Source organism: Juglans regia, chromosome 7 (genome assembly GCF_001411555.2).
Source record: "Juglans regia cultivar Chandler chromosome 7, Walnut 2.0, whole genome shotgun sequence".
Classification (NCBI taxonomy): domain Eukaryota; kingdom Viridiplantae; phylum Streptophyta; class Magnoliopsida; order Fagales; family Juglandaceae; genus Juglans; species Juglans regia.
The window spans coordinates 16976311-16991505 of record NC_049907.1 but is presented as its reverse complement, the minus strand read 5'-3'; the positions used below and the strand labels follow the sequence as shown (position 1 = coordinate 16991505).

The 15195-nt window shown below is 37.0% G+C and overlaps 1 protein-coding gene across 1 annotated transcript; it reads left to right on the top strand.

Moving 5' to 3' along the window:
* The first annotated feature begins 10435 nt into the window (after positions 1–10435).
* LOC108999136 (serine carboxypeptidase-like 33) lies at positions 10436–14413 on the top strand. The gene is given in 10 exon segments (XM_035691432.1): positions 10436–10730; positions 10899–11009; positions 11103–11119; positions 11121–11205; positions 11299–11391; positions 11469–11557; positions 12157–12350; positions 12976–13114; positions 13604–13658; positions 14319–14413. Coding segments are annotated over 10 exon segments (1173 nt in total).
* Positions 14414–15195: the final 782 nt, after the last annotated feature.

Here is a 15195-nt window from a genome sequence, read left to right as displayed (position 1 = left end):
AACTAGAGTTAAGAGCTCATTCTCATAGGTAGAAAGATACAGGGCCTTTCCCTTGAGAGCATGGCTAAGGTAAGCCAATGGTATGCCCTCTTGCATTAAAACAACACCTATCCCAATCATGAGACATCACACTCAATGAGAAAAGGGTTTAGAGAAATTTGGTAGGGCTAACACTAGAGGCTTAGTCACCATTGTTTTTAACTCCTCAAAAGCCTTAGAAGCTGCTGTTCTCCATTGAAAGGAATTTCAATTTATCATAGACTAGGGCCTTTTTTGGATGTTGAGTTAAGTTGAGATGATTTGAGTTATTTATGAATAGTAATAAGTTGTGATGGTGGAGTGAGTTTTGTGGGGCCCACCTAAGATAAGTTTAGATGTGTTTGGATGTTAAGATGAGTTTAGATGTTTTTATGGAAAGTTGAAAAAGATTGTGGGTCCCGCATGTAAAGAGGTATTGAGTTAACAAAGGTTGTGGGTCCTATGTGTAAAGAGGTTTCGAGTTGAAATAAGTTTAGTGATTTGAGAATTAGATATTTGAATGTTAGACTTAACTTAAAATTAGACTAAATTGAATTAATCTCAATTTAGTACAAATTCCAAACGGGCCGATCCAGCAAGCAATAGTTTAATGGGCTAAAAGTCTACGCCATTTATAAAGGGCTCACATGTAGGGTCTTTAATCTCATTTTTAAACTAAAGGCTTTCCTCATTCCAAAAAACCACTGAAATGATCTTAGTTCAGTCCAAATTCTATACGGGGCCTAAATCTTGGAGGGATCATTTAACTTTTCACTCTTTCAACTGAGACAAAATGCCCCAAATACTTGATCTCTTTGCACCTAAACTTGCATTAACTTTTCTTGGCAAACAAAGTGTGTGTTGCAAGTGTTTCCAACAGTACAATTAGGTGAAGTAAATGTTTCTAGATTTTTGTTGTAGATCAAGATATCATAAAAAAATAATCACAAATTTCCTTAGATAAGGCTGAAACACCTCATTCATAAGTCCCTGAAATGTGCCAGTGGCATTTGACAATCCAAACGATATCACTAGGAACTTATGGTGACCGTGATGAGTCCTAAAAGCTGTTTTGGGAATGTCCTCCTCCTTCACCCTTATATGATGGTATCCCGACCTTAGATTTATCTTAGAAAAAATGGTGGTCCCATGTAATTCATCAAGGAGCTTGTCGATGACTGGAATAGAAAACTTATCTTTGTTTAAGGCACGATAGTTAATACACATTCGCCAACTCCAATAAGCTTTTCTAACCAAAAATACCGAGGATGAGAAAGGGGATTGACTAAGTCTAATAACCCCAGCAATCAATAACCCACTAACTATTTTTACTATTTCTGATTTTTATAAAAAAATATACCTAAAATGTTAGATAGATATCATAGCAATTCCCTCCTTGAGGATAATGTGGTGGTCATGACTTCTTTTTGGAGGCAGTCCTTTAGGCTCTTCAAATACTCCACTGAACTTCTACAAAGTTGTCTCTACAGCTGTTGGTACTACCATTTCCACCTCATCTTGCCCAACTTCAAAAATTTGGAGAAGCATCCCTCTTCTCTCCACGTTAGTTAGCTGGGAAAGTCCAATACCATCCACCCATTCTAAGTGACTAGGATTTAATCCTTTGAGCCTGATTGACATATTATCTCGAGTGAATGACATTGTGAGAGTAGCAAAATTCCAAAGTACAGGACCCCAAGGTTCTAAGCAACTGCAATCACAACACAATATCACAACCTCCCAGAGGTAGCCAAAAGAAATCAATGGTGAAAACATGCCCCCGCACTAGAATTTTTGCACCCTCTAGCTTCCCTTCACTCCTGAACCTTTCCCCATAATTGGCAACCCTTGCTTCAATTTGTTCTTTAGAATTAAGAGATAGGTGAGCCTTGGAGACAATGGTGGGGTCAAAAAAATTATGAATACTGCCAATGTCCACCAAAATTACCACTACCTGTTCCCTAACCCTTCCCATCAACCTCATGGTTCTCAGGTTAGGAGATCCTGCAATAGCATGTAGAGAAATTTCAGTTGGTTCACTTCCACCTCCTGTTATAGTTATTCCTTCTACTACTAGCTCCAATAACTCATTACTCTCTTCCTCGAATTCATTTTCATAAGCAAAATCAACCCCTTCCATAATACACAGCCTGACCCTCTTACACTTATGGCTGGGGTTTCATTTTTCGTCACAATAGTAACACAACCCTTATCCCTCATTTCTTTCATCTCATTCGCACTAACCTTTTGTATAGGGAAAGAACCCTTAGGAGAGAATCCCTTAAAAACTGGAATTTCCCTCCTAACACCCCCATGTGATGAATCTGAGCCCCTTCCACCAATCCAAGACCTTGGTGAGGATGTATTAAATTGATTTGTTGGCTTACCATTCCTCCTGGAGTTAATAATATACTTCTCCTGGATTTTTGCCAATTCAAAGGCAGAGTTGAGGGTGTGGGGTTTAAGCATTCTTATGGGCAATCTAATTTTATCCTTAAGCCTATTAAAAAAGCAACTGAACTTATAATTTTCAGAAAGCCCCCTAAGTTGATTAGAGAGTACCTTGAATTGGGACATTAAGCTGCCACAGTTGAGGTTTGTCTTAATCAGGTGATTGCCTCCATGGGATCATCATAGGATGAACTCCCAAACCTGATATATAGTGCTTGAATGAATGAATCCCACATGTGTAAGCTGCCCGATTCTTCAGCATCTTGGAACCACACTAACGCATCACTCTCCATGTAAAATGAGGACATTAGAATTTTTTGATGGTCTGGCATAGGTGCAATGCAAAATATTGGTTAACTTTGTATACCCACCCAGTGGGATTTTCCCCATCAAACATTGGGAAACCTAGCTTGATAGATATGAACTACATGCTTCCAAGAACACCTGAACCTTCAGACTGAAACTCCTCATTAAGTGTTTCCAATAATAGGTCCATATGGTAATGTGGTGTCGAATGTGTGGGTTTCCCCCATTAAGAGTTTCCATAATAGATCCATCTTCTTTGCTAAATCATCTAACGACTTATGATGATTTTCAACTTCCTATTCTTGCAGGTCCCAATGTTGTTTCATCCTCAGCATTGGTTTTTCTAATTCCTTGTATCTAGTCCATTCCGCCGTTACTACTGCAGTGTAATGTCCCAATGGAAGACCCAAACCATATGGTATACACTCTAAAAAGACTAGTCAATGTTTCAATTGGAGCTTCATTGGAACCTTATAAAGAGCAAGAATTTTTCATTCCCAAGCAATGTGGGATCTCATACACCACCTACCCCCTTAAAATTCCGACGTCTTCGTCGGGTCAGTCTGTCATAGGTGGCACGACTCAAGTCCCACATTTCTGGTTGGGATAGGCTCTGATACCATTTGTAACGCCCCAATAGAAGACCCAAACCACATGACCTTTACTAAAAAAAAATTAGTCAATGATACAATTGGAACCCCGTTTGAACCTTATAAAGAGCAAGAACTTCTCATTTCCAAGCAATGTGAGATCTCATGCACCACCTACCCTTATCATCTGGGGTATCATATGTAGTCCCCTTGGAATAGATAGCTCTGATGCCAAATTGATAAGAACCCACTAGAACGAAGGAAAATTTAAACAAAGTGTGAATGAAGAGAGACAACAAACTATGTAAAGGGTGTTGAAGCAGAATGAAGAAAGGAGTTGGAAGTTGAAGTAGCGTAAGAGGCTTTAATTGAACATGTGAGGAGCACGTGGTGATTAAGTGGGAAATTACTGTGATGCCCTTATTGTAACAGAAATACTTGATTTAACAGAATTAGTTTAGCTTTACGTGTATAAAAAGCATACGGAAGTAATGAAAGATTCATTGAAGAGTTTTATGCAATTTCTGCATTCTTGGAGATACTGGTTCCTCGAAAACCAGAGTTCTATTCTTTCTTTCTATCATCTTGCATCATATTCTTTCTTGTTTCTCTTGTTTCACAATTCTGTTGCAATTATATAACTAGGTTCTTAACAAAGTGGCATCAGAGTAGTTCTTTTTTGGGGATATGGCGGAAGGCACACGTTTTAAAGATTTAGAAAAGATGATTATTGGGTTGAAGCAAAACGAAGAACAGCAGGAAAAAAGGGTGGAAGATCATCAAGGAGTGTTAGATGAGTTGAGTTCAAAGATGGATTTGCTACTGGAGGCAGTAAAAGGAGGCAAAAGTGGATATCGAAATGGTCATGTGAAAGGCCATGAAGATTGTAATGACAACTCTGTTCTCAATGGGGGAATGCAGTTCAGGTCGATTAAACTGGATTTCTCTAAGTTTGATGGGGAAAATTCAACCCGTTGGATTTATAAAGCAAATCACTATTTTGCTTTGAATCCTATGCCAGAAGCACAGAAGATTTGGATGGCTTCGTTTTATATGGAAGGGAGTGCTTTGGTATGGTTTCAAGATGCTGAAGAAACAGATATTTTTCGTTCTTGGGATTCTTTCATAGAAGCTTTACAAATTCGATTTGGTAGTTCCTCTTATGATGATCCTATGGAGGCAATTACTAGATTGAGGCAAACTTCCATAGTTTTAGCTTATAAGTCTCAATTTGAAGTGCTATCAAATAGATTGAGAGGGCTGTCTGAAAGTTATAAATTGAGTTGCTTTCTTAGTGGACTTAAGGATGAGATTAGGTTGCCAATTCGTATGTTGCATCCTAATAGTTTGAGTTCAACATTTGGTTTGGCCAAGATTCATGAGGAATATGTCACAAGTCTCCGTGGCAATAGTGGAGGAAGGGGTAATCATATCCCATTTGTACCTTTTTCACCAGGAGGTTCTAATACTGTTGTTAATGTCAATAAGCAAGTTATTGGACAAGCTGCTGTCCAGAATTACAAAGGCAATAATTTCAAAATCTCTTTTCCTATTAAAAGAGTTAGTCCCTTAGAGATGAAAGAGAGAAGAGAAAAATGGTTGTGCTACTTTTGTGATAAAAAGTAGAATCCTAATCACCATTGTAAGAAAGCTAAAATTTACCTTTTGGAGGGAATGGATCTGTTTGATAACAGTGAGTATGAAGTGGAAAAATTGACTCAAGAAGTGTTAGTAAGTGGAGATTGTGGGAATAAGAATGAGGAAACTCCTGAGATTTCTTTACATGCAATAGCTGGAGCTCTAAGTCCAAGGACTATGAGGTTGAGTGGATTGGCACATGGTTGTTCTGTGGTGATATTAGTGGATACAGGAAGTACTCATAACTTCCTTGATCCTCTAATAACCAAGAAGGCAGGCTTGAAGATTGGTAATGATCAGTTGATTGAAGTTCGTGTGGCTAATGGTGATAGAATGAGTAGTGAATGAATGGTGGAAGGGCTGGATCTTAAGGTGCAAGGAAATCAATTTGTGACAGATTTTTTCTTGTTGCCATTGGATGGTTGTGATGTTGTACTCGGTATGCAGTGGTTGAGGACTTTGGGGCCTGTATTGTGGGATTTTAATTTCCTTACTATGTCCTTTAAAGATGGTGATAAGTCAGTGAATTTAAAAGGCTTGGAATCCTAGTGGTTCTGAGATTGTTCAAAATGTTCAAATCTGCCAGTTAACAACAGTGGAGAGAAAGGGCTTGTTCTTGCAGATTGTTTAAAATAAATATGATGATTCAGTGGAAGACATTGATCAAAAGGTGGAAACTGTGTTACATCAGTATACTTAAGTCTTTGAAGAACCAAAAGGGCTTCCTCCAAACAGAAGTAGAGATCATCAGATTAATTTGAAGGAAGGGGCAATTCCTATTTCTGTAAGGCCGTATAGATATCCATTTTTTCAGAAATCAGAAATTGAGAAGATTGTGAAGGAGTTACTTGAAGTGGGGTGATTAGAAGTAGTCAATCTTAAGGAAAGCTGATGGCACATGGCGTATGTGCATTGATTATAGAGCCCTAACCGAGACACCATCAAAGATAAGTTTCCAATTCCTGTGATTGATGAACTTTTGGATGAATTGTTTGGAGCCACTATTTTATCAAAACTGGATTTAAGATCTGGGTATCACCAGATTCGAGTAAGAGGAAAAGATACTGAAAAAACAGCATTTAGAACTCACCAAGGGCATTATGAATTTTTAGTAATGCCTTTTGGTTTGACAAATGCCCCTGCCACATTTCAAGCTCTTATGAATGAGGTTTTTCAGCCTTTTTTGATAAAGTTTGTTATTGTCTTTTTTGATGATATACTCGTGTATAGCAAGACAAAAGATGAGCATTTGAAACACCTTTCTATGGTGTTGGACACCTTAGCTAAACATTCCTTGTTTGCTAAGAGGAGTAAGTGTAGATTTGCATGTGCTGAGATAGACTATCTTGGTCATTTGGTGTCTGCAGAAGGTGTTAAGGCAGATCCTTCTAAGCTAAAAGTCATGGTTGATTGGCCATTACCCAAGTCTATTAAATCCTTGAGGGGGTTTCTTGGGTTAACAGGGTATTACAGAAAGTTCATAAAGAGTTATGGACTTATTGCTGCACCCTTAACTGCCTTATTGAGAAAAGATTCTTTTTGCTGGAATATGGCAGCTTCTGCAGCTTTTGAAGCATTGAAGAAAACTATGAGTACTCCACCAGTATTGGCCTTACCAGATTTTGAGAGGCCATTTTTAATTGGATGTGATGCATCTGGTATGGGAGTGGGTGCAGTTTTGATGCAAGGGGGGAGACCCTTGGCTTACTTAAGTCAAGCCTTGAAGGGAAAAGCTTTGGATCTGTCCACTTATGAAAAGGAGTTGCTTGCTCTTGTCTATGCTGTTAAGAAATGGAGACCTTACTTGTTGAGAGGAACTTTTGTTATTAAGACTGATCATCAAAGTTTTAAGTTCTTACTTGAGCAAAAGATTGGGACACCTTCACAGCAAAAATGGATTAGTAAATTGCTTGGTTATGATTTTATAATTGAGTATAAAAAAGGGAAGGAGAATGTGGCTGCAGATGCTTTGTCAAGGAAGCTTGAAGTGACTCAAGAGGGCCCTATATGCAGTGCTATTACAGTTTTAGATCCCATCTGGCTTGAGCAACTCAGAAGTTCTTATCTACAGGATGTAGAAATTGCTGATATTTGTAAAAAAATTTAGCAAGGGAAGCCAGATGGAAAGGGGTATGAAGTAAAAAATGGATTGTTGTTTAAAAAAGGGAAGTTATTCTTGTCCAAACTTTCTCCTTTTAAGTAGCAGGTATTGGATTTTATCCATAGCAGTGCAGTGGGAGGGCATTTTGGATACCAGAAATCTCTACATCGAGCTAAATCTAATTTTTGTTGGTCTGATATGAAGAAGGAAATTAAGGAGTTTATTAAGCAATGTTCCATTTGTCAGCAATGTAAGACAGAGAATGTACATCCAGCTGGGTTATTACAGCCACTACCTATCCCTACTAAGTCATGGACTGATATTTCCATGGACTTTATTGAAGCCTTACCCAATTCACAAGGTTATACAGTGCCGTTTGTAGTAGTAGATCGTCTTACAAAATATGCACATTTCCTCCCTCTTTCTCATCCTTATACTACAGCATCAGTGGCTAAATTGTTCATTAATCAAGTCTTTAAACTGCATGGGATGCCTGCCTCTATAATCACTGATAGAGATGTTGTCTTCACAAGTTCCTTTTGGAAGGAATTGTTTAGAATGCATGGTACCAGTTTGAATTTCACCTCAACATACCATCCACAGTCAGATGGTCAAACTGAGATTCTGAATAAGTGTGTGCAGTAGTATCTCAGATGTTTTGTGAATCAAAGGCCAAAGGAATGGGTGAAGTGGTTGCCGTGGGCTGAGTGGTGGTACAATACAAGTGTCCATTCTTCTACTAAAATGACACCATTTGAGGCTTTGTATGGTGTACCTCCACCAACATTACTTCAGTATGTCACTGGTACTACTCAGAATGCTGAAGTGAATTTTTAGTTGAGGTCTCGAGAAGAGATCATTAATTTGTTGAGGAAAAATTTGTTGGCAGCACAAGGAGTTATGAAGCAACATTATGATAAAAAACATACACCCCGAGAATTTCAAGTTGGTGATATGGTTTATTTGAGGCTTCAGAAATACAAGCAACATAGTGTGGCTCATCCTGTTAATTACAAGTTGGCACCAAGATTTTTTGGCCCATTTAAAGTTTTATAGCGTATTGTTGATGTAGCATACAAGTTAGAATTGCCTTCAAGTGCTTCAGTCCACCCAGTATTTCATGTATCTTCCTTGAAGAAACATGTGGGATCAACAGTTGTGTTATCATCTGCATTGCCCATGTTAGATTCCCATGGAGGATTCAGAACTAAGCCTGAGTTAATTTTGCAAAGGAGGATGCGTGCATTGAATAACAAACCTCATATTGAATTGCTTGTTAAATGGAAGGGTGCACCAGAGGAGGATTCATCATGGGTCCTTGTGGAGCAATTGAGATGTCTATACCCTGACCTTGTGGGCAAGGTTTTTTGAAGGAGAAGGGTATGTAAAGGGTGTTGAAGCAGAATGAAGAAAGGAGTTGGAAGTTGAAGTAGCGTAAGAGGCTTTAATTGTACATGTGAGGAGCACGTGGTCATTAAGTGAAAAATTACTGTGATGCCCTTATTGTAACAGAAATACCAGATTTAACAGAATTAGTTTAGCTTTACGTGTATAAAAAGCATATAGAAGTAATGAAAGATTCATTGAAGAGTTTTATGCAATTTATGCATTCTTGGAGGTACTAGTTCCTCGAAAACCAGAGTTCTATTCTTTCTTTCTATCATCTTGCATCATATTCTTTCTTATTTCTCTTGTTTCACAATTCTGCTGCAATTCTATAACTAGGTTCTTAAGAAACTGGTTTTTCTGGGAAACAAGGACCTCCGATTTGGGCAAAATGCCTAGTATTTTCATGCGTGTATTCCTTCCGGAGCATTCTCCCATTGCATAACAAAAAGCATAACAGAAAGACAGTAACAAAATTGACTACAATGCCCCTAATGTGATAATGGGCCTGGTCAATAACTAGCTAAAGTATAGCCCACGGTGCACTATATGAGTTTCTAACTAAAAAACTCACATGAGCCTAATTACAACTTGGCCCAGCTCAACCCTTTGACTCAGCAGAACAATAACACTTAACAAACCAAGAACTAAGTAAAGAAACATGCTTCACGTCTTCACTTCTGTTTGCCAGCCGTGAGGGTGTCGGAACCCTAGATTTGCAAAAAATAAACTCACATTAGCTAAAACCCTTAAAAATAAATAATAATAATAATAATAATAATAAAAGGGAAAAAAAATAGCAACCGGGAGGGATGGAGGCTAGGGAGATGGTGCCGTGACATGAGGAGTAGATGTACCTCCCTCAGCAGTCAGCAGTACCAATCCCTTGAAATAATGGGAGAAACACTGTACCAACCATTCCGAAATCAAACCACCAATGAAGGTTATTGGTGAGTCAACTTATGAATATGAATAATATTAGGCCAGGTCTGCAAGCAAACACTACTTAAAGAGTAGTGCGGCTCAGTAATTGGCATGCATTAAGTCAAGTTTGAATTTGAATATGATATATATAGTTTTAGGGTTTGTAAATTTCGCTATTTAAAAAAAATTAAAATTCATATAAAAAAATTATTTTTAAATAATAAATTATATATATTTTTAAAAAAAAGTGCGTGGCGAGACTTGCACAATGCATATCTTAATATACCACATTACTCAACTTTTTTATTTATTTTTACACTTGTCACGTTTTTGTTAATTAATTGTCATGTAGTTCCGAACACACGTGACAAGACTGCCAATTAGACAAGAAATTGTACAAACCCAAATATAAAGAGTAATAAACGCAACACGATTTAAATATTTAACAAAGTTAATTGCTTTGGCAAAGCGTAAGAAGTTAATCGTTTAGGAGCATGAAAATTACTATCAGTTTGGCAACTAGTACGACGCGTACAGACACTGATTGGAATTAACCTGGAGACAAATATATATATCCAACCCAAACCTGAGTATATGTTAATTCATTCCTGAAAAGAGAAGGCCGGGGAACAGTAGTTTGGCCCGATTGATTGAGAGCCGAAAAGCACGACAAACCATCAACCAGCTCAGCTAGCCATGCATCTTAATATTGTCAACTTGATCAGTCAGGAGAAAGCTAGGTGCACACTAATGTGTAACCTCAAATATACACATTAAATGGCTTTTTCCATTTCTGTCAACGATAATCCAAGGAATAATACTCCTTTAGATAACATCATATCAGATCAGATCAGATCCTCCCCACCCATTTTCTTATATTCAAAGTCTTGAAGTGTGTGTGTATGTATATATATATATATATATATATATATGAAATCATTTCCTGATCTATATATTTGCAAGATATATATATACACACGTCTATCTACCAGTGGAGTACATGCAAAGCTTGTCAACAAAGATGGCCAATCCACTGGTTTTAAATAAATGTCTCTTTCTGGTCTCTCTCTTCTCCATGTCCCTCTTTCTTCATCATTCCATAATAACTTGCGTTAAAGCATCAGAAGATCAGTATCCACAATCCCAGGAATCTGACAGAGTAATAAAACTACCAGGCCAGCCTCCTAGCCCACCAATCTCCCAGTTCTCAGGTCACATCAATATCGATCCAGGAACTGGGAGGGCCCTCTTCTACTGGTTCTTTGAAGCTCAATCTCAGTCGTCCAAGATGCCTCTACTTCTCTGGCTTAATGGAGGTTAATTTGCAAGCATCGACTTATTTTACTAAAATCAGACTTATTTATCTGTTGTTTACTGTAAAATCTTGCTTCAGTTATATATGTATATAGATGTATGCATTTCTCTTTGTTTGTATGTAAATCATTTATATTTTGATCTTTCTTTGCCCAGTTGTGTCTTTGAAGGACCTGGATGTTCCTCAGTTGGGTATGGTGCAGCTGTGGAGTTGCATGGACCTCTTAGAGTTGACAAAAATGGAGTTGGCCTTCACTTCAATAAATATGCTTGGAATATAGGTCCTTAACATAATATTGCAATCCTATTTTGGTTATCTAAAAATCAAAAGGGCCATCGTAGTTTATTTTAAGCTTGGAAATTCTACCCTGCAGAAGCCAACCTATTATTAATTTGTGGAGTCGCCGGTTGGAGTAGGGTTCTCTTACACCAACACATCTTCTGATCTCACCAAAGTACTGGATGATGGCTTTGTGGGTAATTCACCATTTTCTGCCATGTTACATGTATTATCGAGTTGCCTTATTATATACTAGTTAATTACTTCTAACCCCTAATCTTACTAATTAGCTGAGGATACCTACAACTTCTTGGTGAATTGGCTGCAAAGATTTCCACAGTTCCAAACCCATGACTTCTTCATCGCAGGAGAGAGTTATGCAGGCAAGTAGCTGCTCAACTTAACCTCTCTCTCTCTCTGATCTCATTGTAGGATTTAAACAATAATCCTTATTTTGCAGGCCATTACGTTCCGCAACTCGCGGAGCTTGTGCATGACCGGAACAGGGATAGAACTAAATACCCAATGATAAATCTTAAAGGTTTTATAGTACGTGAGCCCCACACTTAAACACTATGTTCCATACAAGCGCTGATATTTTAATGTTCGAATTTGTCATGTACTCGTGCATGCTTGTACAAATGATCAAGATGAGCATGCATGAATGTACATGCCATGCACATGATGGAGTTGTTTTTGCAGTCATCCTACACACACTACAACAATATAACGTTTTTCCCACAAAAATCTTTTCCATGACAAACCATGGTGAGAAATACTTGATTTATGTCACAAACTGGGTTCGTGGGAAAAGCATTGCTCTGTTGCAGCGACATGCAGACGAATCACTTAAAATTATTGTAAAAAAATATTTTTCCCACTAACATAGTTTGCCGCAAAAGAAAAAAACCCTCATTTTACACGGCTTAACATCTGGAAACCCATTTCGATGAACAGCACGGTTGGAATTTTCGGACTGGCGCGCTGACTCTCCCTTTCGTCCAATTTCAACGGGAAAATTTCTTTTCATCACCTCAGACCAAATCTTCCAAAATTTCCCTCTGCCTCTCTTATTCCCTCCCATTTCATGAAATCCTCCCGTGAGCGACCATTTCTGTGTTCGGTCAATTAGGGAGATAATCTCACAGATAGGAGAGGGTCGGCGTACACGAGTTGGTAACGACTCCCACGGCTTGCATCTACCACGTTTATCCCCAGAGGACTTGGTGGAGCTTCCAACATCGCCGACCTCATGGATTTGTCTGGTGGCTAGTTGGACCCTGCGCTCCACCGAAGACAGCACATGGAGTTTTTGGCCTCATTGGCTGAGAGCACGTCGTGGGTATGAGCAGAGGGGTTCGCGCGGTTTGAAGTCGGAGTTGTCCACGGACTGGTAGATGCCGTCACCACTCTCGCAGTGGTAAGTCTCTCAGCTCGCACCTGTCACAAATAGAAACCCCAGTCTTTGATTCATGTTCTAGTTTTCAACTTAAACTTGGGAAAGCAAAATCGCTCCTCTAAAGTAAACTTTTGTAAAAAATAAAAATAAAAAGTAAACTTTATTATAAAAAAAGTATAACTTTATTATAAGAAAGCAAATAGATTATATAAGTTCGTGACAGTATTTTTGTAAAAAAAGTAAACTTTATTATAAAAAAAATAAAAATAAAACTTACTATTCTTTTAATGAAATTCACTATTTTCTAAAAAATCTCAACAAAATTTATCAATTTAAAAGCGTTATCCGTTTACAGGGAAACTAGTCTTCGTGAGCTGCTGCAAGCGGGGGGGCAGGAGGCTTTTTTGGCGTGAATAAAACGAAGATGACTCTGACTTTTTTCTTGTTCTGAACAAAAACTATTTTGTCTAGGCCGGCCAAACATGAATGCATGCATGCTTGCTTTTGACAGCTTTTTTAATTGAATTCTGACTATGTTTGCTATTTACTAAGTTTAAATTTGATTTAGAAATATTAATTGGCTGGGTTTGAGTGGTGGTAACAGTGGGGACACAGATGGCAGAGTGCCAGTCATTGGGTCACCATACTGGATTGAGGCTCTTTCACTTCCCCTCAAATCTCCTTGGCATTCTTGGTATCACAACCATCATTCACTATCCTTTTTATTATTATTATTATTATTATTTATTTATGAGTAATTCACTTTCATTCCGTTATCTAAAATGTAACACATTCAATATTATTAAATAATAATAAATAATAATAAATAATTATTTAATAATAATAAATATATCACATTATACTTAATAAGATGAAAGTAAAATAATAATATAGTGTATAAAATCTTTCTTTTATATATTTTATTTTTCCAGCTATTTTTTACAACAATGGACTATTCTCAATTTTAAAAATATTTATTAAGGGCCCTTTTCTTTTCTCGATTTATCCTATTCCATATTCAAGGCCCAAACCTCAAACTAAGGTCTCCAAATTTTGTGAACCCAATCCCCAGTCCTTGGGCAATGATTTGGTATCTCATTTGTATATATCGTAGAGATAAGAGAAGTGAGTACTGACACGTGGAAAAGTGAATTTTTTATAAATTTTTTTTAAATACATTTAGTATTTTTCAAATGCAGGTTGGAGGGAGGATAGTGGAGTATGAAGGCATAACATTTGTGATAGTGAGAGGTAGGGGTGTAACGGGTCCGGTCCGGTTCAGTTCGGTTTTGGATAAAATCTAGGACTGAACCGGTATGTACCGATTTTATATTTTTCAAAACCGATTACGCACCGGTTACCCTCCTAAATCGGTACTTTCGGTTTTACCGGTTTCCGGTCCGGTCCGGTCCGGTTTTTCAGTTTTTTTAAAATATAAGTTTCACAATTTGTCATTAAAAATTTGTTTATAAAAAAAAAATTAATTTAAAAAAAACTATTTTATACTTTTATTAATATATTAGACTATATAATAGTATTAATATTAGACTATTGGTATAGTTATAAGTTATATATTAATATTAGTTATAAACTTTTAGTGATTTAGTATTAACATTTTATGTAATAATTTATAAATTATAATAAGAAATTATTTCATATATGAATATATATATTATATATAAAATAAAAATAAAAATTTATAATTATACATTATATATAAAACTTATATATAAAAATATTATTTTTTATTTTTTTTAATCAACTAGTCCGGTTCGCTCTGGGCCAAAAAATTCCAGAACCGGCAGGTTTTTACATTTTAAAAACCAGTTCTAGATCGGACCAGTTCAAAATCGGTAAAATCGGTCCGGTCCGAACCGGTTTTCCGATTTGAGTTTACACCTCTAGTGAGAGGGGCAGGTCATTTGGTACCTCTCAACAAGCCTAGTGAAGCTCTTTCCCTCCTTCACTCTTTCTTGACTGCACAACTTCTCCCTATCCATACATGACCTTTTCACTTTTTATTCTAAGAAGGATTTTGACGATCCTAATTTCCAACTTAATTGGATCAAATCATGTATAAGATGTAACATGTTGTTGTGAGCCATTACCGCATAGCAAAAGTTCACTTTTGCATCAATCAACAGTTGACACGTGGTGTTTTAATTCCACTTCAACCATTCGATTTAAAAAGTTATAAAAACATAAAAATATTTTTGGAAATTTAAACATAATTAAAAAAAAAAAAAAACCCAAATATATACACAAGAAAATGAAAAGAATCTCTGTAAAACTTTCAATAAATATCAAACTCTGAAAACAGAGGATGAAATTCATGAACTCCTTAAAGATGTCGTAGATGCCTAAAATGTAAGGCCATGTCCCCCTTACATTCAACATCTTGAACGTTTTGTGTTGCTTGAAGAAGTCGATGCTTGGTATATTAATGAGGGGTGGTGGGTAGGCCATATATCCTGCGTGCTCAATGACTTGAGGTACTTGAATTTGAACATTTTGATTGGATCAATGGAAACTGGGTAGCTGGTATATACCAGGATATGACATAGGCATGCATATTGTTATATGCTGATTATATTTAGCCATTTTTTTAATGTAGCTTTTGCTCTAAATATTTAAGCTTCTCCAAACACTTCGTTTTTGTTTACAAATACACAAATTAATTTTTTCCACCCATGAAATCTCTCCACTATTTGTACCCCCAAATTATACCAACAGTCCTACTTATAACCAAAATATATCTTTTATTGGCATTGATGTAAGTATGTCCCAT